This window comes from Schistocerca piceifrons, chromosome 2 (assembly GCF_021461385.2).
Source record: "Schistocerca piceifrons isolate TAMUIC-IGC-003096 chromosome 2, iqSchPice1.1, whole genome shotgun sequence".
NCBI classification, from domain to species: domain Eukaryota; kingdom Metazoa; phylum Arthropoda; class Insecta; order Orthoptera; family Acrididae; genus Schistocerca; species Schistocerca piceifrons.
The window spans coordinates 384,992,548-385,017,330 of record NC_060139.1 but is presented as its reverse complement, the minus strand read 5'-3'; the positions used below and the strand labels follow the sequence as shown (position 1 = coordinate 385,017,330).

Genomic DNA, 24,783 nt, shown 5'->3' with positions numbered 1-24,783 from the left:
TGCGGAGTATCTGTGTAGCTGTAAATGTAAATGTAGATGTAGTGGCCAATGATTTGAGAGTATCACCATTTCTCCCACGGCTATTTTTGGTTGTTGTTGTTAAATGTAGATGTAGTGGCCAATGATTTGAGAGCATCACCATTTCTCCCACGGCTATTTTTGGTTGTTGTTGTTGCCATTGCTGCTACTGCTGTTACTGTGATGGTGATGGTGGGGCAATATATGTAAGAGTAGATGCTGACTGCAGTGACATTTTATGCAATATCTTGTCCACTCTGTATAAATCATTGCCTGTAAGTGGAAAGGTAATGTACATCAAGGCATCTTTGAAAAGATTGGTGGGGGGAGGGGGGGGGGGGGGGGATGCTGGCCCAGGACCCAACTTCAGGAAGATCTATCTAGAATGAGATATTCACTCTGCAGCGGAGCGTGCGCTGATACGAAACTTCCTGGCAGATTAAAACTGTGTGCCCGAACGAGACTCGAACTCGGGACCTTCACCTTTCGCGGGCAAGTGCTCTACCATCTGAGCTACTAAAGCACGACTCACGCCTGGTCCTCACAGCTTTAATTCTGCCAGTATCTCGTCTCCTACCTTCCAAACTTTACAGAAGCTAGCTCAGATGATAGAGCACTTGCCCGCGAAAGGCAAAGGTCACGAGTTCGAGTCTCGGTCAGGCACACAGTTTTAATCTGCCAGGAAGTTTCAGGGTCTATCTAGATCGTGGTGCCCTCATTTTTGTCTGTGAGTGGGTGCACATGGTCGAATGGCTTAAGGACAAGGTGCCCACGATATCCCCGTGGAAAAATGCGAAGTTGCTGGTTAAGATGGCAGCGGAGCTTCTTAAGACCACAAGATATCAATATGGGTACCAAAGATCCTTAAGGAAGTCTCTTCTAAGATACAGTTCCGGAAAATAGGGGCCCAGAACCCAAAAGTTTTGACACAAGATTGGAGAGTGATCAACCAGGAGGTTGCACTGTAAGGACCAATACTGGTAGTGGAGGTCGGAGAGAAGTCCCTGAAGGCGATGTGGGAGCAGGACCCGAAACAGTTTTTAGAGTTCTTGCAGGTCACCGTCGGGGTTTTCAGAGACCTCAAAGATGGCAGCAAGATAGAGACTGGAGGTGCTGCAGATTAATCTGCAGAACGGTAAATGTACATCAAGGAGCCTCTGCTGCCCTGAGTCACTGCCTGTGGAAGCAGGAAGCAGACGTGGCCCTGATACCAGAACCCTATTTAATAAACGGGGTGTATCAGGCCTCGGTGGCACTGGAGGTAAGCTGATCTATGCTATAAATCCAAGAAACTCCAGAACATGCATCTATGTAAGAAATGTTTCTTTCATGCCAATGATAGATTTCTGCTCTAAGGATTTAGCGATCATTAAAATGCAGCAATGTGAGGAAGGTATCACGATGGTAATTATTGTGGCCCACCATCTTCCTAGTGAAGTGCATCTGTGTCCTATTGAAGACCCACTGTTCCATCATCTGCCTCTAACAGTTCCTTCATAGCTCCCCTTGTCAGGTGCCCAGGGAGCTGACTTCTCATTGTTATCTCCTACCATATAGCCATGGGTTAAGTCTTCGATACCACTACATGTTTTTTTTGCTCCGGCACATGGTGGGGCACTGATGGAAGTACTGATGCAAAACACCGAGGGCTGCACCTGGTTTCATCACCGTCACCACCTTCTGGTGACCGGGTTGCCTTACTTCATGATAACCTTGCATAGGTCCCCAGTCATGGCAGCTCTTTCTTGTTGGCCACATTCGGTGTTACACTGGATGCATCATCAGACCGTTCACATTGTCGCGTCTCAGTCAGCTGCTGTTGCTCAAGCATTTTCTCTCACCAGCCACTGATACCTGTCAAAGCTGGATCGCCAATCCCAGGCTGTCTCTTCCTCCTGGTGGCACCCTTTGCCTCCACACTGGCTTTGCTGTTTCTTCTTTTTAAGAAGGGCTGGGTATTGTTCCCCCAGCAATCCACTGTTATGCAACACAGACAATGAATGCCTCTTTAGGCTGCTGCCGACTCCACCGTGGGAGATGCAGGATAAACAGTATGACCGTAACGTAAGAACATCATATTTTGTGTCAGCCTCATCTCCCGCAGCAGCCCTGGTAATATGTGGTGCCAGCTTTGCTGCTGAAGACACAAAAGACACAACAATTATCATCGCCACTGGAGGCACTGATTCGTTTTACACAAATCATGTGCAGGCCTGCTGATCTTCATGGAAATACTCATTTGCTGTTTGTCTATAAAGGATGCCGCCCAACCAAGCAGAAGTTCGCACCAGAAGTTGCTCCCGACCAAGTGCCAGACCATAAATCAGATCTCATTTCACCCTGGCATAGTCCTCAGTACTGAGTTGAGCATGAGTCTTATCTGAGTATCCAAATTCACAGATTTCAAATTTCTGTTAGCTACATAGTAAGTAGCAGCATTTATTATAAGGCAGTATGACAGGCACTGATGTGCTGTAAACGGAACTAAGTATTTATAGCTCTGAAAAATATTTTCTTTGAAAAATAACATTATAAACAAATAAATATTAAGCTATTAATGGCATATAAACATCAGTCACAAGTAATTCAGAACAAAGCAGCTTTCTTATTAATTTATTCCATTACATTTAGATGATATAAGCAAGTACAGCATAGAGCAATATAGTGATGGTTTATTGTTAATACTGAATACGTATTACATTTCAATGATATGTCTCTCCTATGTTAATGTATATCCTGTCTCATTCCACATCCCTGAAGTTTCTCCTTCTTCAGGGGATCTACGGAACACAAAGAATGAATGAATGAATGAATGAATGCCAAAGTGAACTAGTCTGCTAACAGTCACCTTGCATGAACATTGCTGGGCAGTGATAACTCCTCTCTTTGAAACTGAGTTATACCATACTTCAATGGTGATACAGTTTATTTTATTGTTGTTCTTGTTGTTGTTGTTGTGGTCTTCAGTCCTGAGACTGGTTTGATGCAACTCTCCATGCTACTCTATCCTGTGCAAGCTTCTTCATCTCCCAGTACCTACTGTAACCTACATCCTTCTGAATCTGCTTAGTGTATTCATCTCTTGGTCTCCCTCTACGATTTTTACCCTCCACGCTGCCCTCCAATACTAAATTGGTGATCCCTTGATGCCTCAGAACATGTCCTACCAACCGATCCCTTCTTCTGGTCAAGTTGTGCCACAAACGTCTCTTCTCCCCAATCCTATTCAATACTTCCTCATTAGTTATGTGATCTACCCATCTAATCTTCAGCATTCTTCTGTAGCACCACATTTCGAAAGCTTCTATTCTCTTTTTGTCCAAACTATTTATCACCCATGTTTCACTTCCATACATGGCTACACTCCATACAGATACGTTCAGAAACGACTTCCTGACACTTAAATCTATACTCGATGTTAACAAATTTCTCTTCCTCAGAAATGCTTTCCTTGCCATTGCCAGTCTATATTTTATATCCTCTCTACTTCGATGATCATCAGTTATTTTGCTCCCCAAATAGCAAGACTCCTTTACTAATTTAAGTGTCTCATTTCCTAATCTAATTCCCTCAGCATCACCCGACTTAATTCGACTACATTCCATTATCCTTGTTTTGCTTTTGTTGATGATCATCTTATACCCTCATTTCCAGACACTATCCATTCCGTTCAACTGCTCTTCCAAGTCCTTTACAATGTCATCGGCGAACCTCAAAGTTTTTGTTTCTTCTCCATGGATTTTAATACCTACTCCGAATTTTTCTTTTGTTTCCTTTACTGCTTGCTCAATATACAGATTGAACAACATCGGGGAGAGGCTACAACCCTGTCTCACTCCCTTCCCAACCACTGCTTCCCTTTGATGTCCCTCGACTCTTATAGCTGCCATCTGGTTTCTGCACAAATTGTAAATAGCTTTTCGCTCCCTGTATTTTACCCCTGCCACCTTCAGAATTTGAGAGAGAGTATTCCAGTTAACATTGTCAAAAGCTTTCTCTAAGTCTACAAATGCTAGGAACGTAGGTTTGCCTTTCCTTAATCTAGCTTCTAAGATAAGTCGTAGGGTCAGTATTGCCTCATGAGTTCCAATATTTCTACGGAATCCAAACTGATCTTCCCCGAGGTCGGCTTCTCTTAGTTTTTCCATTTGTCTGTAAAGAATTTGTGTTAGTATTTTGCAGCCGTGACTTATTAAACTGATAGTTCGGTAATTTTCACATCTGTCAACACCTGCTTTCTTTGGGATTGGAATTATTATATTCTTCTTGAAGTCTGAGGGTATTTCGGCTGTCTCATACATATTGCTCACCAGATGGTAGAGTTTTGTCATGACTGGCTCTCCCAAAGCCATCAGTAGTTCTAATGGAATGTTGTCTACTCCCGGGGCCTTGTTTTGACTCAGGTCTTTCAGTCCTCTGTCAAACTCTTCACGCAGTATCTTATCTCCCATTTCGTCTTCGTCTACATCCTCTTCCATTTCCATAATATTGTCCTCAAGTACATTGCCCTTGTATAAACCCTCTATATACTCCTTCCACCTTTCTGCCTTCCCTTCTTTGCTTAGAACTGGGTTACCATCTGAGCTCTTGATATTCATACAAGTGGTTCTCTTCTCTCCAAAGGTCTCTTTAATTTTCCTGTAGGCAGTATCTATCTTACCCCTAGTGAGATACGCCTCTACATCCTTACATTTGTCCTCTAGCCATCCCTGCTTAGCCATTTTGCACTTCCTGTCGATCTCATTTTTGAGACACTTGTATTCCTTTTTTGCCTGCTTCATTTACTGCATTTTTATATTTTCTCCTTTCATCAACTAAATTCAATATTTCTTCTGTTATCCAAGGATTTCTACTAGCCCTCGTCTTTTTACCTACTTGATCCTCTGCTACCTTCACCACTTCATCCCTCAAAGCTACCCACTCTTCTTCTACCGTATTTCTTTCCCCCATTCCTGTCAATTGTTCCCTTATGCTCTCCCTGAAACTCTGTACAACCTCTGGTTTAGTCAGTTTATCCAGGTCCCATCTCCTTACATTCCCATCTTTTTGCAGTTTCTTCAGTTTTAATCTACAGTTCATAACCAACAGATTGTGGTCAGAGTCCACATCTGCCCCTGGAAATGTCTTACAATTTAAAACCTGGCTCCTAAATCTCTGTCTTACCATTATATAATCTATATGAAACCTGTCAGTATCTCCAGGCTTCTCCCATGTATACAATCTTCTTTTATGATTTTTGAACCAAGTGTTAGCTATGATTAGGTTGTGCTCTGTGCAAAATTCTACCAGGCGGCTTCCTCTTTCGTTTCTTACCCCCCAATCCATATTCACCTACTATGTTTCCTTCTCTCCCTTTTCCTACTGATGAATTCCAGTCACCCATGACTATTAAATTTCCATCTCCCTTCACTATCTGAATAATTTCTTTTATTTCATCATACATTTCTTCAATTTCTTCGTCATCTGCAGAGCTGGTTGGCATATAAACTTGTACTACTGTGGTAGGTGTGGGCTTCGTATCTATCTTGGCCACAATAATGCGCTCACTATGCTGTTTGTAGTAGCTAACCCGCACTCCTATTTTTTTATTCATTATTAAACCTACTCTTGCATTACCCCTATTTGATTTTGTGTTTATAACCCTGTAGTCACCTGACCAGAAGTATTGTTCCTCCTGACACCAAACTTCAGTAATTCCCACTATATCTAACTTTAATCTATCCATTTCCCTTTTTAAATTTTCTAACCTACCTGCCCGATTAAGGGGTCTGGCATTCCACGCTCCAATCCATAGAACGCCAGTTTTCTTTCTCCTGATAACGACATCCTCTCGAGTAGTCCCCGCCCGGAGATCCGAATGGGGGACTATTTTACCTCTGGAATGTTTTACCCAAGAGGACGCCATCATCATTTAACCATACAGTAAAGCTGCATGCCCTCGGGAAAAGTTACGGCCGTAGTTTCCCCTTGCTTTCAGTCGTTCGCAGTACCAGCACAGCAAGGCCGTTTTGGTTAGTGTTACAAGGCCAGATCAGTCAATCATCCAGACTGTTGCCCCTGCAACTACTGAAAAGGCTGCTGCCCCTCTTCAGGAACCACACGTTTGTCTGGCCTCTCAACAGATACCCCTCCGTTGTGGTTGCACCTACGGTACGGCTATCTGTATCGCTGAGGCATGCAAGCCTCCTCACCAACGGCAAGGTCCATGGTTCACTATGCTGTTATCTGCAGCAATACTTTGTTAACTTTGAGAAGCTCTATCTCCCCGTGCAATCACTTTCTGATGAGACAGCAGCATAACATTTGTGAAAACTGCTACAACCAGAAAAAATAGCATAGATGGATAGAAACTCAGAGAATGCATAGAACAGTGTACTACCAATAAGTGATTATGATCTCACAGATTTAGTGTACATGCAGTCCAAGCAGTACTCTTTCACATGACCGTGGAGGTTTAATGCAAATATCCATCAGTTAAATTTTAATGGAAATGCTAGCTTAGTTAAACATAGTGGCATGCTCAGTGGTAACATGTAGTGTTTCTGGACTACTTCCATTTCAATAAGTTCTATGACAACATCCACATTCGCACTACTATGGCAGCTACTTTGTTGGCTGACACAATGGAAAAAATTAAGCATATTTCGGGCATCACTCATTTGTTGTTACTCTGATTATAACATTCAAGTAGCATTTACAGTCAATATTCTTACAAAAGATCTGTCACTTTTATGTAATTAAACGTTAAAAACAATTAAATATCAAGGTCAGTCATTTGATCGTAAACGCTCTGCTACTGGTTGAATCTCTGGTGATGTGGAAACCTTCTGATAGTTAATGTGTTTATGCTCCAACCATTTAGACCGTTGATTTGTGCAACAAGGGACATTCTTTCCTTTCTCCCTGCAACATAGTTACCTCACTCAAAACTAAGGAATTGTAAAAGTTTTGCTAATGGGTCCATATCTTATAGATCATCGATTATCGGTCATGACCTAGGACCCAAAGCACAATAAAATTATTCTTGGCAAATCTTGGAGCTGATTTTCTCTATATAAGATACTTGGCAGACACACACCTATGATCGGGTTTTCTATGGTGCATTTGATTGCTGTTGAGAAGTACGTGGGTTCAAATCCTGGTAGGGTCGTATACAGAAGGAGGGGGGGGGGGGGGGGGGGGGAAAAAAAAAAAAAAAAAAAAAAAAAATTTCATCACCTCAGTTCGGAGAGAGTCCTGCAATCTGTACAGAAAATTAGAATAGAGATCAACATAAACATCATTTCCGCCCTTTTTTATTGCTCATGAAAACTGCACATTGTATGTTGTACCACCATACAGCGAGACCTTCAGAGGTGGTGGTCCAGCCTGCTTCACACACTGATACCTCTAATACCCAGTAGCACATCCTCTTGCACTGATGCATGTCTGTATTCGTCATGGCATACTATCCACAAGTTCATCAAGGTACTGTTGGTCCAGATTTTCCCACTCCTCAATGGCGATTCGGCGCAGATGACTCAGAGTGGTTGGTGGGTCACGTCGTCCATGAACAGCCATTTACAATCTATCCCAGGCATGTTCAACAGGGTTCATGTCTAGAGAACATGCTGGCCACATTAGTTGAGTGTTGTCTTTATCCTGAAGGCAGCCATTCGCAAGATGTGTACGATGGGGACACGAATTGTCGTCCATAAAGACGAATGCCTTGCCAATAAGCTGCCGATATGGTTGCATTATCGGTCGGAGGATGGCATTCACGTATCGTACCAACGTTCATGTATCGTACAGGTGTTATGACGCCTTCCATGACCACCAGTAGTGTATGTCGGCACCACATAATGCCACCTCACAACTGCAGGGAACCTCCACCTTGCTGCACTCACTGGACAGTGTGTCTAAGGCTTTCAGCCTGACTGGGTTGCCTCCAAACACATCTCTGACGATTGTCTGATTGAAGGTATTCACGATACTCATTGCTGAAGAGAATGTGATACCAATACTGAGCGGTTCATTCGGCATGTTGTTGGACCCATCTGTACCGCGCTGCATGGTGTCGTGGTTGCGAGGATGGACCTCCTCTTGGACGTTGGGAGTGAAGTTGTGCATCATGCAGCCTATTGCGCACAGTTTGAGTCATAACACGACATCCTGTGACTGCACGAAAAGCATTGTTCAACATGATGGCTTTCCTGTCAGAGTTCCTCTGAGCCATAATCCGTAGGTAGCAGTCATTCACTGCAGTAGTAACCCTCGGGCGGCCTGAGCGAGGCATGTCATTGACAGTTCCTGTCTCTCTCTGTATCTCCTCCACATCCGAACAACATCGCTTTGGTTCACTTCGAAACATCTGGAGACTTCCCCTGTTGAGAGCCGTTCCTGGCACAAAGCAACATTGCGGTCGCGATTGTACTATGGTATTGATGGTCTAGGCATGGTTGAACTACAGACAACACGAGCAGTGAACCTCCTTCCTGGTGGGGTAAAAACAAGACAGCAGATGACTGTGGCTACCGACCACGAGAATAAAAAGGAAAAGCCTGCCACTCTGCAACACATTAAAACATCCACCCTAAAAGTATCAGAGTGGAGAACACAAAGGGACAAAGGACATGCGCTAAATCTTACACAGAATGATAAAACCCACTAACGCATATAAAATGTAAAACTAAATTAGCCGATGAGGCGTTGTCAGCTAAAAGTAATGGCAACGAGTCTACTAACTGAAGAGTCCGTCGCAGGGCAGCCAAAGAAGGACAGCTCAGCAAGATGTGGGCCACTGTCAGCCGGGCGCCACAACGACAATGAGGTGGGTCATCACAGCACATAAAATAACCGTATGTCACCCAAGCATGGCCAATACAGAGCTGGCAGAGAACCACAGAGTCCCTGTGAGGGGCCTGCATGGAGGACTGCCACACATTCATAGTCTCCTTAATGGCACGGTTTGTTGTGCGTGCTGAGGTTATGCCATTTCGTTTCCCAAAGCCGCAAAACCTTGCGGTGTAGTACGGAATGCAGATCAGTTGCAGAGATGCCAATCTCCATGTGCGTTTTCCGGGTAGCCTTTTTGGCCAGCCTGTCAGCAAGTTCGTTGCCTGGGATTCTGACGTGACCTGGGGTCCAGACAAACACCACTGTACGACCAGACCGTTCCACAGCATAGATGGACTCCTGGATGGTCGCTATCAAAGGATGATGAGGGTAGGAGCTTTTAGGCTGTTCAAGGAGTCTGTACACAGAAGAAACGCCTCCCCAAGGCATGAACGGATGTGCTCAAGAGTGTGAGATATAGACACCAGCTCAGCAGTGAAAACACTGCAACCATCGGGCAAGGAATGCTGTTCAATATGTCCTACATGGACATACGCGAAGCCGACATGACCACCAGCCATCGAGCCATCGGTGTAAACCACTATGTGGCCTTGGTACTTGTCAAGAATCGAGAGGAAGTGGCAACGGAGTCCTTAGGGCCATGTGAAAGGTCCAGGCAAAGCTGTGGCCTAAGTGTACACCATGGAGGTGTACATGAATGGACCTCAAGTATAGGTGGTAAAAGGCAACGATTCCAATTCAGAAAGAAGGGATCGGACACGAACTGCAACCTGGGCTGCCGATGCGGGAGATAAACTGCCTTGGGTGGGAAAAGGAGATGACGATTCGGATGCGCAGGAGAACTATGAACGTGTGTTATGTAACTGGCAGAAGTTGTGCATGCCTAACCTGCAATGGAGGCAATCCGGCTTCCACAAGGACGCTTGTCACCGGATTCGTCCTAAAAGCTCCTGTCGCTTGGCGAACACCACAGTGGTGCACTGGGTCGAGTAAACACAATGCTGAGGGCGCCGTCGAACCATAAACCAGACTCCCATAGTCAAGGTGGGATTGAACAAGGGCTCTGTAGAGCTGCAGCAGTGTAGAGTGATCTGCACTCCAGTTGGTGTTCCTCAGGCAGCAGAGGGTATTGAGGTGCTGCCAGCACTTCCGCTTAAGCTAACGAAGGTGAGGAACCCAAGTCAACCGGACGTCGAAAACCAGCCCTAAAAATCAGTATGTCTCCACTACAGTGAGTGGTTCATCATTAACGTGAAGTTCTGGTTCTGGGTGAACAGTACAATGCTGACAGAAGTCCATAACACACTACTTTGTGGGCGAAAACTGGAAACCATGGGCTAGAACCCACGACTGCGCCCTGTGGATGGCTCCCTGTAGGTGCCGCAAAGCAACACCAGTACTGGTGGAGCAGTATGAAATGCATAAGTCATCTGCATACAGAGAAGGTGAGATGGACAGCCCTACAGCTGCTGCTAGACCATTAATGGCCACTAAAATTCTGAACAGTCAATGGGACTGTGTCTGCGGTACAATATCCAGTCAACGTCTATCTTTAGAAGTTCTGGGAACCGCGGTGATGCAAAACTTTTTTCGATGTGTGTATTTTTAAAAGTTGTACACAAAAATAGAAAACAGTGATAGGAAGAATTTATTCTGGCAGTTGTTTAAATGGTGGGCTGTATTACATATATATCTACATTAATCTTGGTCTGAACAATGGACAGCTGACGATGAATGCATTTACAGTGCATACAGACAATTCACTTTTTTTGGAGAGCATTGCGGTAGTGAAGATGTCACCATACACCCACAGTACAATGAGGTATAAGATGGTGAGGTTTCGTATATGGAGAGATATAAAGCATGTACAACATGCAGGTAATATAAAAGTAAGGGCTATTATGCTCGGGAGTGTAAATTAAAGTCAGTGTCTGACACACACTTACTTCATCTTTATGTAAGATTATAAAGCTTCAAAAGTTTAAACAATAAGGATCCTAGCTGGACAATACGAAAATAAACAAACATTGTTTCTAATAAAATAAAAAGTGTGTAGTTACATTAACTAAAAGCTTCTTTTTGAATGTGACGTGTGAGCAGCTATTGCAAATGAAAAAGTATGTAAATGGAAAGGAAAACAAAATAATAATCTGTTTTTGATCAATGTGGTGAAATTCTGTAATTGTGATTTGGTTTTGATATGAGAGGATTGTTGAGTTGTTTCACAAATGAGTTACCTTTCGAGCTGGATTCGAATCAGAGATATATGGATATCATTTATATAGTTCGATGGTTCTTAGCTCTAACAACTGAGCTACTGAACAATGTACATGAAATGGGTAAAGTGACAATTTTCATTATGAGTTTAACTTCACTGAATGACACTATCCTTCCTAGTAACAATGGGAGAGCATATCTCAGAGGTAAAGCAATGTTAACAACTTCAGAGTGCGAGGCGTTTTTTATTAAGGTAGGGAACTTGTGCATCGACGAGGTGGCATTTCGCCAGTACAGGGCAACCACATTTTATGCGTCTTCTCCGTCTTTGAAACAGTCAAAAACAATTTTTCACGAGATTTTACAGATGCATTTATACACTATTTGTAACACATTTTCTGAAGTGCAAGTTCCAAAACAAGACATCACAGTAAATGAGCTTTATGACAGAAGGAGCAACCAGCTAGCTAACCAGTGATGTCACAGGCATCACGACTCAAAAGAAACACTTTTGCAGGCTTTCACATTATTTAAATTTTATTTCCATTTTTATAAAAAGAATACTGAAATTGAAGAGGAAAAAAGCATATTATGAGCATAAAAGGGCATAATTAACTATTTAAGGTGATTTCCAGAAAACAGTCAAATACCCTATTACTATACGTTGAGGGCAATCTGAAGAACAACCACATCATCAGGGAGGTTTCACAGCTAATGTGTAGATCAATGCCTAGCACATAGGCCTATGCCTAGCAACATGCGGCAATATATGTGCAAGTCACCCTCCAAGAATGATAGGACTAATGTTTTCATGCCGTGCACATTCATCTGATATTATCACTTATATTTGTCCAAGGAATGGTTGGTCGGCAACTTGTTTCTCACTGCTGTCAAAATTTCTGGATGCATGTGGAAAACATGTGGAGAACATGGAAAAGAATTTTGTAGGAACGTATTTAGGCCCAGTTTGATCCACACAGATAGTGAGAAATATTCGACACTAGTTGTCGACTTTGACCAGTGATGTAGAAAGTATGCATACGCTGTAGTAAACAAAATGGCGACTGCAACATTATATCAGCAGCGATTTTCTTAAAATGGACAATGCTACTGGTCAGTCCATGATCACAACCAGGTTTTTATTTTCACACATTTGTTGGCCAACTCACTATCGAATTATCACCTTCCGAAGTAACCTAGACCATAAGCTAAGCTACAGATCAGTCTGTCACCACAATCAGAGTTTTCGTTTCTACATTCATTGACTTCAGCAGCTAAAAACCAAACTGCGAAAATATGGACCAAAAGGTGGTACACAGCAGCCATTTACAACACTGCAATTATTACAGGTTGTGACTGCAACACCTAGAGACTACACAATTACTAATACCTCCGAGTCAAATGTGTGGTATCTGTTTCTTTTTGGTCACATGTATCCTCTCAAACATTGCAATTTTCACAACTGATAGCGTAGGACCCATTACAACTAATTAAGTAAAGCTATATGTAATCCAAAGGTCTGTTTGAACACCGCATGGCTTTACTAGCCATGGTCAGATTTAAAGTGATATGCCCTTGTCTTCTTCCAGCTGTTGAACTTCCATAGCTTCTGAACCACAGTGAGTGTATTGTCTTAATGACCTAAAGTTATTGTGCACCACAGGCACCAAAAACTAACACTTGTAACCAGTAACAATTCATTTGATTGAGAGTGTGGCGCCGATGCGGTCGACACCAGCATCAATACGTGTTCGTCTTTGGAGTCTGAGCATCGTCTTTGGACTTTGATCATTGTCTTTGGGCTGTTCCGCCATGTTCAGTTCTTTGTGAGCCTTGCAAGTGTTTAGGTGAATAAATGAACTACTGCTAAATGGGTGTTGTTTGGTGTAACCAACCCAAACTTCTCCCTCACTGGTGACCCCGAAGTGATCTGAACACACAACCTTCTGATGTCCAGCTATCATCACGACTGACCAGGACAGACAATTTGAGTTGGCCCTGTTCAACAAAATTTGTAACATTTGCGGCATCCGGTGCATCCATACCACCGCATATCACCCGCAAAGTAACGAGCTAGTCAAGTGCTGGCAGCGCACTTTCAAGGCAGCTCTTCAATGCCACGACTCTCTTTGGACGGAGGCCCTTCCCCATGTGCTACTCGGCATTCATGTGATCTATAAGGAGGAACTCAAAGGCACAATAGCCAAGTTCGTATACGGACAGAACATTGCTCTCCCTGGCGAACTCACGAAACCTTCTGCCTCTCTCCCTCAGTCTGACTTATCTTCCTTCATGGACCGCGTCAGACGCCACTTCATCAATCTCCACATCACTCCGCCCGCCAGGCATTCCCGCCCTAAGGTTCACGTCCCGAAATCTCTGGACAATTGCGAGTATGTCATGCTCCGCGATGACACTGTCCGTGCTCCCCTCCAACCTCCATATACCGGCCCATACCTAGTTCTCCGGTGCTCAGCCAACACCAATGATATCCAGGTGAAAGATTCAGCTGTCACAGTCTCCATCAACAGACTCAAGCCTGCTCATGTCGAGCTGTCTTCTACCCCCCCTTCAGGTCACGACCACGCCACTCACTGTCGTGGCTCACGACACTCCAACCACTCCCCCCATGTCAGACTTACACACTCAATCGAGTGACTTCCAGCTCCAATCGTCAAGCTCTCCTCTGACCTCACCCACTACTCCAGTCTCACGCACTCCATCGAGCGACCACATGCTCCCCACGTCTAGCTTACTTACAATCACACCCTCGCCGACGGGCCCTTCGTCAGTCCCTTCCACCTCTCCACCGTCGCCTGCCTCGCCCTGTCGAAGTTTCTTCTCACGCCCCCCCCTCCCCATCTTGAACGTGCCCTCGCTCGAGGTGTTTGTGCCTGTCCCCCCGGACATAATCATGACATCCCAATAATACTGTGCGATTATACACTGTTCGTCATGTGTTTCTCTTCATCCAATGCTCATGACACAACCTCCGCCATTCCCTGCCACCTGGTGAAATGTGTTCCCCTCCCACCCGACGTCGACCTGGACATGCTTCGTGTGTTCACCACGCCCACCGGAGACATCATTGTCGTCGCTCCGTTCCACCCGCAAACCGCCAGCCTACCTGTCGCCACATGACCAGCACGCCCAGAACAACGCCTGACTCACTTCAACGACTTCCAGGTTCGGTGGCTGAACCTTCCTTCACAACATCTACCCACACAGCTCCCTGACAACACTGTCGAGCTGACCGTGGTCCAGCTCCCGCGGACCACCGCTGCCGACGCCTTAGTCACCCCCCCCCCCCTCCTCGGCCTCTCAAGAGTACCAGCATCGATATGCATTCATCTTTGGACTCTGAGCATCGGCTTTGTACTCGAAGCATTGTCTTTGGGCTGTTCCGCTATGTTCAGTTCTTTGTGAGCCTTGCATGTGTTTAGGTGAATAAATGAACTACTGCTAAATGGGTGTTGTTTGGTGTAACCAACCCGAACTCCTCCCTCAAGAGTACTTTTTTGGGAGAGTGGTGGTAGGGGTGGTTAAATTTTCACCTTTAGTCCAAAATTATGAAAGTATTTGCATTGATATCTATCTGAGTTCATCTGAGTGATGGTGGCTTATCAACATGAGCCTGCTAGCCTCATAGAAAAGGAGACGAAGATTTGTGTCAATCACTGTTCATGGATTGAGGAGGAAAGTTGAGTATGACAAGAGGAATATCAATAAACTCAAAGTCACTCAGCCCCAGGGTCTCAAGAAGCAACAGGATACAGGAAGCAGAAAAGTAATTCACTCCATTCCACAGTTCAGCTTTGCTTACCACTTAATCTCTTAACACTCTCACCACCACATGTAGAGCTGTTTGGCTATTAAACCTAGTATTGACTCACTTTGCCTATGGCCATTGCCACCTGAAAAAACAGACTATTACATCATAGAGATTTTACTTTAACTAAAGTTTGTTTTATTTTTGTTTCAGTCATTTTAATGGTGATAACGACTATGACAAACACTATGCTTCTGACTTCACTATGATGATGTCGCTATGCAATGTCACAAGCACAGTGAATATTACATCATCTTAATGCAATGCACACTGTTGTATTTGTCATGTAGTTATTGTGTGTATTATACAGAAAGCGAAGGGGTAGGGGGAGAGAGAAGCTTCACAGGGAAGGGAATCCTTAAGCCCACAGACTTCATATTTATTATATCATTATTTCCTTACCTATTAGAAATATCCGAGTTCGGTATTTCATTCTGGATATATTCCAAGACCTTTGAGACTGGAACACAGCCGTTTCCATTATGATCCAAAGCGGAGTAAATGATATCAGCAATGTGTTCAGGGCTTTCTGTACGGAAAAAAAGATTGACATTAACTCAGGTTGATATTGAAATTAACCTTAAAAACTTTGTTTTCTTCATTTCACTAACTGTGAATAGTTGTTATAACTACAGGGCAATAACTTGATTACGGTAAGAACTCATTTAGTCAGAACCGCCAAAATTTTCTCCAACTAATATCATTCAGCTGTGAATGTTCACAAGGCATGTAGATCATTAATAGGTCATTTACGTTCATTGCCTAGGCATATTCTCGGGAAGAACCACACGAGCCCGAGTTGAGAATCTGCTTTTAAGAACATACTCGAAGTTTGTCTGTAACGACTATACTCCGAAGCAAAACAGTTCCCATGTTTCATTTTAAGTAAACTATGATTGAATGACGTATTATGATAATGCAGATTCATATTGAAAATGTTAATGAAAAGGAGCACTTTGTAACTCAATAAAGGTCCTCCGGCGCAATGAAGAGCTTATAAAGATTACAAATAACACTTAAATTAATTTTTGTATCTGTGCAATGTACCTTCGCCGACAATCATTTTCGTTTTCACATATCTGTTTATTTCCTTCACATTAACTTCATATTTCCAAATCAAACTAGCCTCGCTAACACAGATGTTTCAACAGCAACACCAGAGTTTCATAATAATTTTAATAATGTATTGTTACTGTAGCAAATAATGTTATGCGACATGTTTATTAATTTTATTTCATTTTTAATAAATAATAGCGCTGTATTCCATTTACTTTATCCGGTGATTACTATTTGAAACAAATTTTTTGTCTGACGGATCACTTTTTCGTTTTATAAAAGTGAGAGATTGTTGGCAGTACTGTGTTTCGAACGCGGTACCGGGTAAATAGCATTTGGCGCGTGTTTATTCCGAACAAGTGTAGAAACTGTGTGTTTTGTGTACGTGAGGGTTGAATGAGCTTTGTTGTCACCAAGGATACCTATTATAAAGCATCAGACATATGGAGAACAAACGGAAACAATTTCCAAATAAAAATGTACCATATAGAGGTCCTAAAAAGCCCCGGTAGGTGTCAACATCTGATTCCAACCTAAATGGCTCGACCTCTTGCGTTATATGAATAGTATTTACACATCTTTTATTGCTGTTGTTTTCTTGTAATTCTTATTATTTCCTGTGACACACATCGTTTGTTGCTGTTGTTTTCTTTTAATTATTATTATTTGCTGTGACGTCCGCATACACTCGGAACATTACACAATTGTGCTCCAGTTGAGTTTGGAATGATGGTTAACTTCGTTTTGTTAGTTTCCATCACGGAATATGGTGAGTATATCATTTTGCATTAATATCGGTTGCATCATTCTCCTGTGGCCCCTCTGATCATTGGTGTTTACGTAATAATCATTCCCATGTTAGTTATGCAATTGTACATTTCACAAAGCTGTGTAATACGCTTCTTGTTAGCTTGTTATGCAGTGTTTAAATTTCTTTAATTTTCCTTCTGCTCGGTGATGGTTAACTCGTTGTGTGCAATACAATGCACCGGACAGCTCTTGATGTTTTAGCAATCTCCTTGTATGTACATTGGTAGTCCATAACTTAAAAACTTGTATGTCAGCTTCTTGTTTAATTTCTACTCATTGTTCATTTTATCTTTAATGTCAGTCATATTTCTTTTTATACTGTGGAGCAATGGAGGTTACTATGACACACAGTCAGTCAAAGCCATCATTAAGTGTATAACAAATTTTGCAACTGTGGCCTTGCTCAACAATATTTCTCACTTAAGATATACATGTCTATGAACTGTAATATTCACCTTTTATGACTGTCTTAAGCATTTTTGACAAAACAGTAGGCTATACACTGAAGGGAGGGGGGGAGAAAAAAAAATCAGGTACAGCTGCCTAATATCATGTAGGACCCTTGTGAGCATGCAGAAGTGCCGCAACACGACATGGCATGGACTCTACTAATGTCTCAAATAGTGCTGGAGGGAAGTGACACCATGAAGCCTGCAGGGCTGTCCATAAATTTGTAAGAGTACAGGGGAGTGGAGATCTCTTCTGAACAGCACATTGCAAGGCCTCCCAGTTATGTTCAATAACGGTCATGTCTGGGGAGTTTGGTGGACAGCAGATGTGTTTAAACTCAGAAGAGTACTCCTGGAGCCACTCTGTAGCAATTCTGGATGTTTGGGGTGTCACATTGTCCTGCTGAAACTGCCCAAACCCATCAGAATGCACAATGGACATGAATGGATGCATGTCATCAGACAGGATGTTTACGTACGTGTCACCCGTCAGTCATATCTAGATGTATCAGGAGTCCCATATCACTCCGATTGCACATGCCCCTCATCATTAGAGCCTGCACCAGCATGAACAGTCCCCTGCTGATATGCAGGGTCCATGGATTCATGAGGTTCTCTCCATCTCCTTACACATCCATCCACTCAATGCAATTTGAAATAAGACTTATCCAACCACGCACGTGTTTCCAGTCATTAACAGTCCAATATCGGGGTTGACAGGCCCAAGTGAGATGTAAAGCTTTGTGTCACACAATCACCAAGGGTAGACGAGTGGGCCTTCAGGTCCAAAAGCCCATATCGAGGATGTTTTGTTGAGTGGTTTGCACACAGACACTCGTTGATGGCCCAGCATTGAAATCCGCAACAGTTTGCGGAAGGGTTGCACTTCTGTTACATTGAACGATTCTCTTCAGTCATCACTGGTTCTGTTCTTGCAGGATCTTTTTCCAGCCGCAGCGATGTTGAAGATCTGATGTTTTACTCGATTGCTGATACAATACACTCTTGAAATGGTCGTACGGGAAAATCCCCACTTCATCGCTACCTCGTAGATGCTGTGTCCCATCAGTTGTGCGCCAACTATACCACCACATTCAAACTCGCTTAAATCTTGATAACCTACCATTGTAGCAGCAGTAACCAATCTAACAACTGCCTCAGACCCTTCTTTTATATAGGCGTTGCTGACTGCAGCACTGTATTCTGCTTGTTTGCATTGCTCTGTATTTGAATACACATACCTATACCAATTTGATTGGTGCTTCAGTGTAGTACATGGTCTATATTTTCGTGGATTTGACATATCACCTCTGTAAAAGGTAATCACTTTTCTCTTTTACAGATATCCAGAAAATATTACTACTTTGAAATATATATATATATCATCAAATTTACCAGTAGTCCTGCTGACACCAATACTTGATGTCCTTCACTGCATTCCACCTAAACCTTTCATACGTGTACTTTTCAGTGTACTTAAATTTTTTAGGGTTAGAAATAATTATTGATAAATTTACAGTGTTATACACTCATTTTGTTTTTATGACATGTGATTGTCTCCTGCTGTTGTGTAGTGCTGGTTGAAAATGATCACTTATTGAACGTCTAAATATTCTTTCTGGGCTAAATGTATTTTCTAAGGTTTCAAAAGCTTTAATGAAACTGTGAGACATGTTTATCTTATTATCTTACTGCATATTTTATCTCTGTTTATCTTATAAATTGGCTTGATTCCTGTCATCTGCATCTACACCTGAACTCCTCAAGCCGCCTTATGGTGTGTGGCAGAGTGTAGTTCTGGTACCAGTATGACTATCTGTCCCTGTGCCGTCATCCCCCCTCCCCCCTTTCTCTTTTTCCATTAACAAATGGCTTGTGTGAAGAATGATTGTTTGTAAACCTGTGTAATAGCTGTAATTTCTCAAATTTTTTCATTGTCGTCATTTTGAGAAATGTTGTATGGATGGTAGTAATATGATTCCTGAAATCATAGCAGAACGTACTCTCTCAAAATTTCAAATAGTAAACCTGTATAATGCACAATGCCTCTTTTGTGGTGCCTGCCATTGGAGTGTAGGGCATCTCAGTAATGATCTCATGCCAACTAAATGGTCCTGTGACAAAAAACACTACTCTTCATTCAATGTTGTCCCTGTTGTCTGTCAATCCAACCTGATAAAGGTCTGAGAAGACCCATAATCAGTGCTCAGGAATTGATTGAACAATTGCTTTGTAAGCCTCTTCCTTCACGACTGAGTTACATTTCTTTAAGACTGTTGCAATGAATCTGTCTGGCATTTGCTTTTCCTGCTCTCTCTCTCTCTCTCTCTCTCTCTCTCTCTCTCTCTCTCTCTGATATTTTACAGTATGGTAGTTACTGTTTCAAGTGATTTGTCGTGTATTGTGCAGTATGTTACTTTTATTAGCATTCAGAGTCAACTTCCAGTCCCTGCACCGTTCATCAGTCCTCTGCAGATCTTCCCGCAGTTCACTGGTCTTTTGACATTGCTACCTTCTTATAGACAATGGCATCATCTGCAAACATAATGCAGCTTCTGACATTATCCATTAGACCATTTATATATAATTGTGAACAGCCGATGGGCTAATGACATGTGTCGGACTGCGGGTCACACCTACCCCATAGTCAATTGCTTTTACATGTGCTCAGCGACTACCCAGTAACCTTGGTTGAACAACAGTTTCAAGGCACTTCCGAATAGCCTCTCTGTGGACACTTTCCATGGTTTCCAGTTCTCTCCTGCAAAAACATTTCTGTTGTCATTCCATGGTCCATCCTGACCCAAAACTCCTCTTAGGTACCCAGCACTTCGAAGTTGTAGCATAGTCCTGCTTTTTGGACCAGATTTTGATAAATAAGCTGAATATCTTGCCCCTTATTCCTCAAATACTCATTGCACGTGGAAGTTTAATGCACTCTGCTTTCTTGCCCACAGCTCTTGAGGTGCAGGTCATGCTATTCTCCTCTGTGTTTACTGGGCCCTGCTCTCATCCTCACTGGACTATGATAGTTTGAGGGAGCCTTTGCCTTTGAAGTTGTTAGATCCGGTCCATCATCGTGGAGGTTGTTTGGCTACTGGCGCCATCCTGACTAGACCTGCAGACAATCTTCTTACTGAAGCAAAAAATGTTACCTCTTTATTTCCAACTGTACCACATCTTGGCCTCATGTGCAATCACCATTCAAAAATTCCCTGATCAGCCAACGTATCCCATTCTTTATGCATATGAGGGGCATCAACCTCTTGACACCTGCCCTTGGGTGGGATTACCAGTTCGAATGTGCCTCACAGCCCTCTGCCAGGATCCCCACCTCTCCTCCCTGCAGATTACTCCTTGTGTTTTCTTGTACAACCCATCTTGGTTGTTGCCCAACCTGTGAATTACAACCAATCTAATGCGAGACCCCAAAGTTTCTAGTTCCCATTGCCTTTCGGCATCTGCTACATTCAGTTCTTCTGGAATTTCTGAGTGCTGCCATCTTTCACTCTGACAGGTCTAAAACAGTGGATGAGACGGAATATGGTTTTACATCCCCTACTGGTCAAGAACACTATTTATTCCCAGGAGTATGTAATGTTTTTACAGCAGAGCCATTAAGAGCTTTATTAAACAGGCCTCCTTTGATCGAATTTTCATATGTAGTGAGTCACTGAGGTGTCCTCAGGCCATTGATGGATGTTTCCGTAATCTTGTCACCATGTGGTCTCTGCTATTCGTGATCTTCTCACTGAACTTGGTTATTCTCACTGCTCAGTTGTCTTCCTTTGGCTCCCCAATCACATGGTTGCCCCAGGGAAGGAAATAGGAGATTGTTTGACTTGAGGAGTGATTACGTGCCCCCAATTCGCTTTTCTGATCCCATTTGCAGATGTGTGGGTGCAAGTAAGACTGCTCAGTCAGACTTGGAATGACATCTGGTTGGCTACTGCCCCATCTAATCAACTCCAGACTGTAAAGGAGACTACTGCTGCACAGTGCTCTTCTTTCCATTCGTCTTGGAAGGGATTGGTCATCCCATGTCATTTTCCCGTTGATCATGCCAGGCTAATCCAGAGTTTATTTTACGTAATGAGCCACTCCCGCATTGTAGTTGTTGAGCCTTACAGACATGCCCTGGTGGAATGCCCCCTTCTTGTGGCCCATGATGTGGAGTGTGGCTTTCCAAATTTTTTGCCTCAAATATTGACATATTCGTGGATGGTTCAATTGATTCTGCATTTTCCCCATGAAAATGGTTGTTTTTATTTTCTAATATAAGATTTTAAGCTACTTTTGGGGCACGTTCAGGTTGGTTGGGTTTGAGCTGCCTCGCTCTGCATGTTGTTTTAGTTGCTTTTAGATGCGGTTTTCTCCTTTTCCACCACACTCTTATTTTTTTTATTCTGCAGGTAGCTCTTTGTTGATTTTATTTATTTTTGTCTATTTATATGTCAAGTTCTGTAGGAACAAATTGAGGAGCAAATCTCCAAGGTCATGGAATGTGTCAGTACATGAAATTACAACATAAAAGCGATAACAGATGAAAAATAAATGTATATAAACCCAAAAAAAGTCAGTCCATAAGTTTAAGTAAACGCAACCAACAGCGCAATAAGAATTAGCTTAATTTTTCAAGGAACTCTTCGACAGAATAGAAGGAGTGACCCATGAGGAGACTGTTCAATTTCGATTTGAAAGTACGTGGATTACTGCCAAGATTTTTGAATTTGAGTGGTAGCTTATTGAAAATGGATGCAGCAGTATACTGCACACCTTTCTGCACAATAGTTAAGGAAGCCCGATCCAAATGCAGGTTTGATTTCTGCTCAGTATTAACCGAGTGAAAGCTGCTTATTCTTGTGAATAAGCTAATATTGTTAACAAGAAATGACACTTAGGAGTATATAAATTGAGAGCCCTATGTCAAAATACCCGGACTCGTGAACAGGGGTTGACAATAGGTTTGTGAAGTTACACCACTTATTGCCCGAACCGCCCATTTCTGAGCCAAAAATATCCTTTTAGAATGGGAAGAGTTACCCCAAAATGTAATACCATATGATTTAAGCAAAAGAAAATAAGCAAAGTAGACTAATTTTCATGTCGAACGATCATTCACTTCTGATACCGTTCGAATAGTGAAAATGGCAGTATAAGTCTTTGAACAAGATCCTAAACGTGGGCTTTCCGTTACAGCTTACTATCTATCGGAACACCTAGAAATTTGAACTGTTCAGTTTCACTAATCGTATGTTTGTTCTATAAAGTTAAAACGTCAGGTTTTGTTGAATTTTGTGTTAGAAACTGTAAAAACCGAGTCTTGCTGTGATTTAGCTTTAGTTTATTTTCTACAATCCATGAACTTAGGTCATGTATTGCATTATTTGAAACCAAGCCCATGTCGCACACAACATCCTTTACTACCAAGCTAGTGTCATCAGCAAACAGAAATATTTTAGAGTTACCCGTAATACTAGAGGGCATATCATTTCATTTATATAAATAAGGAACAGGAGTGGCCCCAACACTGATCCCTTGCCCCCCCCCCCCCCCCCCCCGCCCTCCCCCACCCCACACTTTACAGACACCCACTCAAACCCTACATCACAGCCGTTATCAACGTTGTGAATAATGACCTCTTGCTGCCTGTTGCTAAAGTAAGAGGTGAACCAGTTGTGAGCTACTCCCTGTATTCGATAATGGTCCAACTTCTGGAGCAATATTTTGTGATCAACACAATCAAATGCCTTAGTTAACTCAAAAAATGTGCCAAGCGCTCAAAACCTTTTGTTTAACCCATCTAGTACCTCACAGAGAAAAGAGAATGTAGCATTTTTAGTTGTTGAACGACTTCTAAAGCTGAACTGTACGTTTGATAGCAAATCGTGTGATACGAAATTATCAATTATCCTTACATACACAGCCTTTTCAATAACTTGTGCAAACACTGATGACATAGAAATAGGTCTAAAATTATCTAAATTATCCCTTTCTCCCTTTTTATAAAGCAGCTTTACTACTGAGTACTTTAATCCCTCAGGAAATTGACCTTTCCTAAAGGAAAAATATGGCTAAATACGGGGCTAACATGTGCAGCACAGCATTAATATTCTGCTAGACACTCCATCATAACCATGAGAGTCCTTGGTCTTCCGTGATTTAATTATTGACTCAATCTCCCTCTTGTCTTTATCACAGAGGAGTATTTCAGACATCAGTCTCAGAAAGTCATTTGCCAAGAAAGTTATATGATTTCCTGTAGAAACTAAATTTTTATTTAATTCACCGGCAATGCTCAGAAAATGATTGTTAAATACTGTACATATATCTGATTTATCAGTAACAGAAATATTTTTACTGCGAAGTGACTTTATATCATCGACCTTGTACTGCTGACCAGACACTTCCTTCACAACTGAGCATATGGTTTTAATTTTATACTGTGAATTAGTTATTCTTTTGCATACCACAGACTCTTTGCCTTCCTAATAACATTTTTAAGTACCTTAAAATACTGTTTGTAATGGGCTACTGTAGCCTGATTGTGACTACTTCTAACATTTTGATATAATTCCCACTTTGTTCTGCAAGGTATCCTTATCCCACTAGTCAGCCACCCAGGCTGTCTATTACTGCTAGTATCCTGTTTAGAATGTTCTAGTGGAAAGCAACTGTCAAAGAGTATGAGAAATGTGTTAAGGAAACCATTGTATTTATCATCTATGTTATCGACACTATAAAAATCCTGCTGCTCTTGTTCATTGACAAGGTTTAAAAAATTCTCTATTGCTGTGGATTAACTTTCCTACATAATTTGTAATTAAATATGACATTGGTTTAAGTACAAAAGCCTTTTCGTGTTAAAATTTGTACATCATGGTCTGAATGGCCATTCACGCTTTTACTAACAGAATGCCCATCTAGAAATGAAGAACAAATAAAATATTGTCTATGGCTGTGCTACTGTTTCCCTGCACCCTATTTGGAAAAAATAGTCTGCATCAGATCATATGAATTTAGGAGATCTACCAACATCCTTTTTCTTGCACCATCATATACAAAATTAATATTGAAGTCACCACATATAATAATTTCTTGTACTTCCTACAAAGTGAATCAAAAACCCTCTCTAGCTTGAGCAGAAATGCTCTGAAGTCAGAGTTAGGGGACCTATAAACAACAAGAATTAGAAATTAATTTCACTAAATTCAACTGCCCCTGCATTACATTCAAATATCTGTTCAGTGCAGTGTCGTGATGTGTGACTCAAATGGAATACGGGTTTTTACGTACATAGCCACTCCCCCACCCCACAAGGAACTCCTTGAGAAACAGACAGATAATCTGTATCCTGGTAAAGGAAGCCTCCGAATTGTCAAATTATTTAAGTGTGCTCTGATATATCAATAATTTCAGAGTCAACATCTATAAGCAGTTCACTAACTTTCTCTCTAATACCTCTCGTATTTTGATGAAATATGCCAATTCCTTCTCTACTTGGAAACATTACATCCTTGGAAGGTGAGCCCTTAGAGGGACTTCCTTTAAGCAGGTATGCCTATCAGC

At 42.2% G+C, this 24,783-nt stretch overlaps 2 protein-coding genes across 2 annotated transcripts in view; one reads left to right on the top strand and one right to left on the bottom strand.

Moving 5' to 3' along the window:
• Positions 1-16,042, bottom strand: part of LOC124777198 — a 303,378-nt gene extending 287,336 nt beyond the window's left edge. Inside the window, exons 1-2 of the mRNA XM_047252513.1 lie at positions 15,947-16,042; positions 15,302-15,428 (exon numbers count right to left, since the gene is read on the bottom strand). Coding sequence (XP_047108469.1) covers positions 15,302-15,428; positions 15,947-15,962 — 143 coding nt within the window. The 5' untranslated portion in view covers positions 15,963-16,042. The remainder of the gene's footprint in view (positions 1-15,301; positions 15,429-15,946) is intronic.
• A 221-nt stretch (positions 16,043-16,263) lies between these two features.
• The window catches only part of LOC124775748 (DNA polymerase delta catalytic subunit), a 167,545-nt gene continuing 159,025 nt past the window's right edge, over positions 16,264-24,783 (top strand). The window contains exon 1 of the mRNA XM_047250578.1: positions 16,264-16,463. Within this exon, the coding sequence (XP_047106534.1) occupies positions 16,399-16,463 (65 nt within the window). The 5' untranslated portion in view covers positions 16,264-16,398. The remainder of the gene's footprint in view (positions 16,464-24,783) is intronic.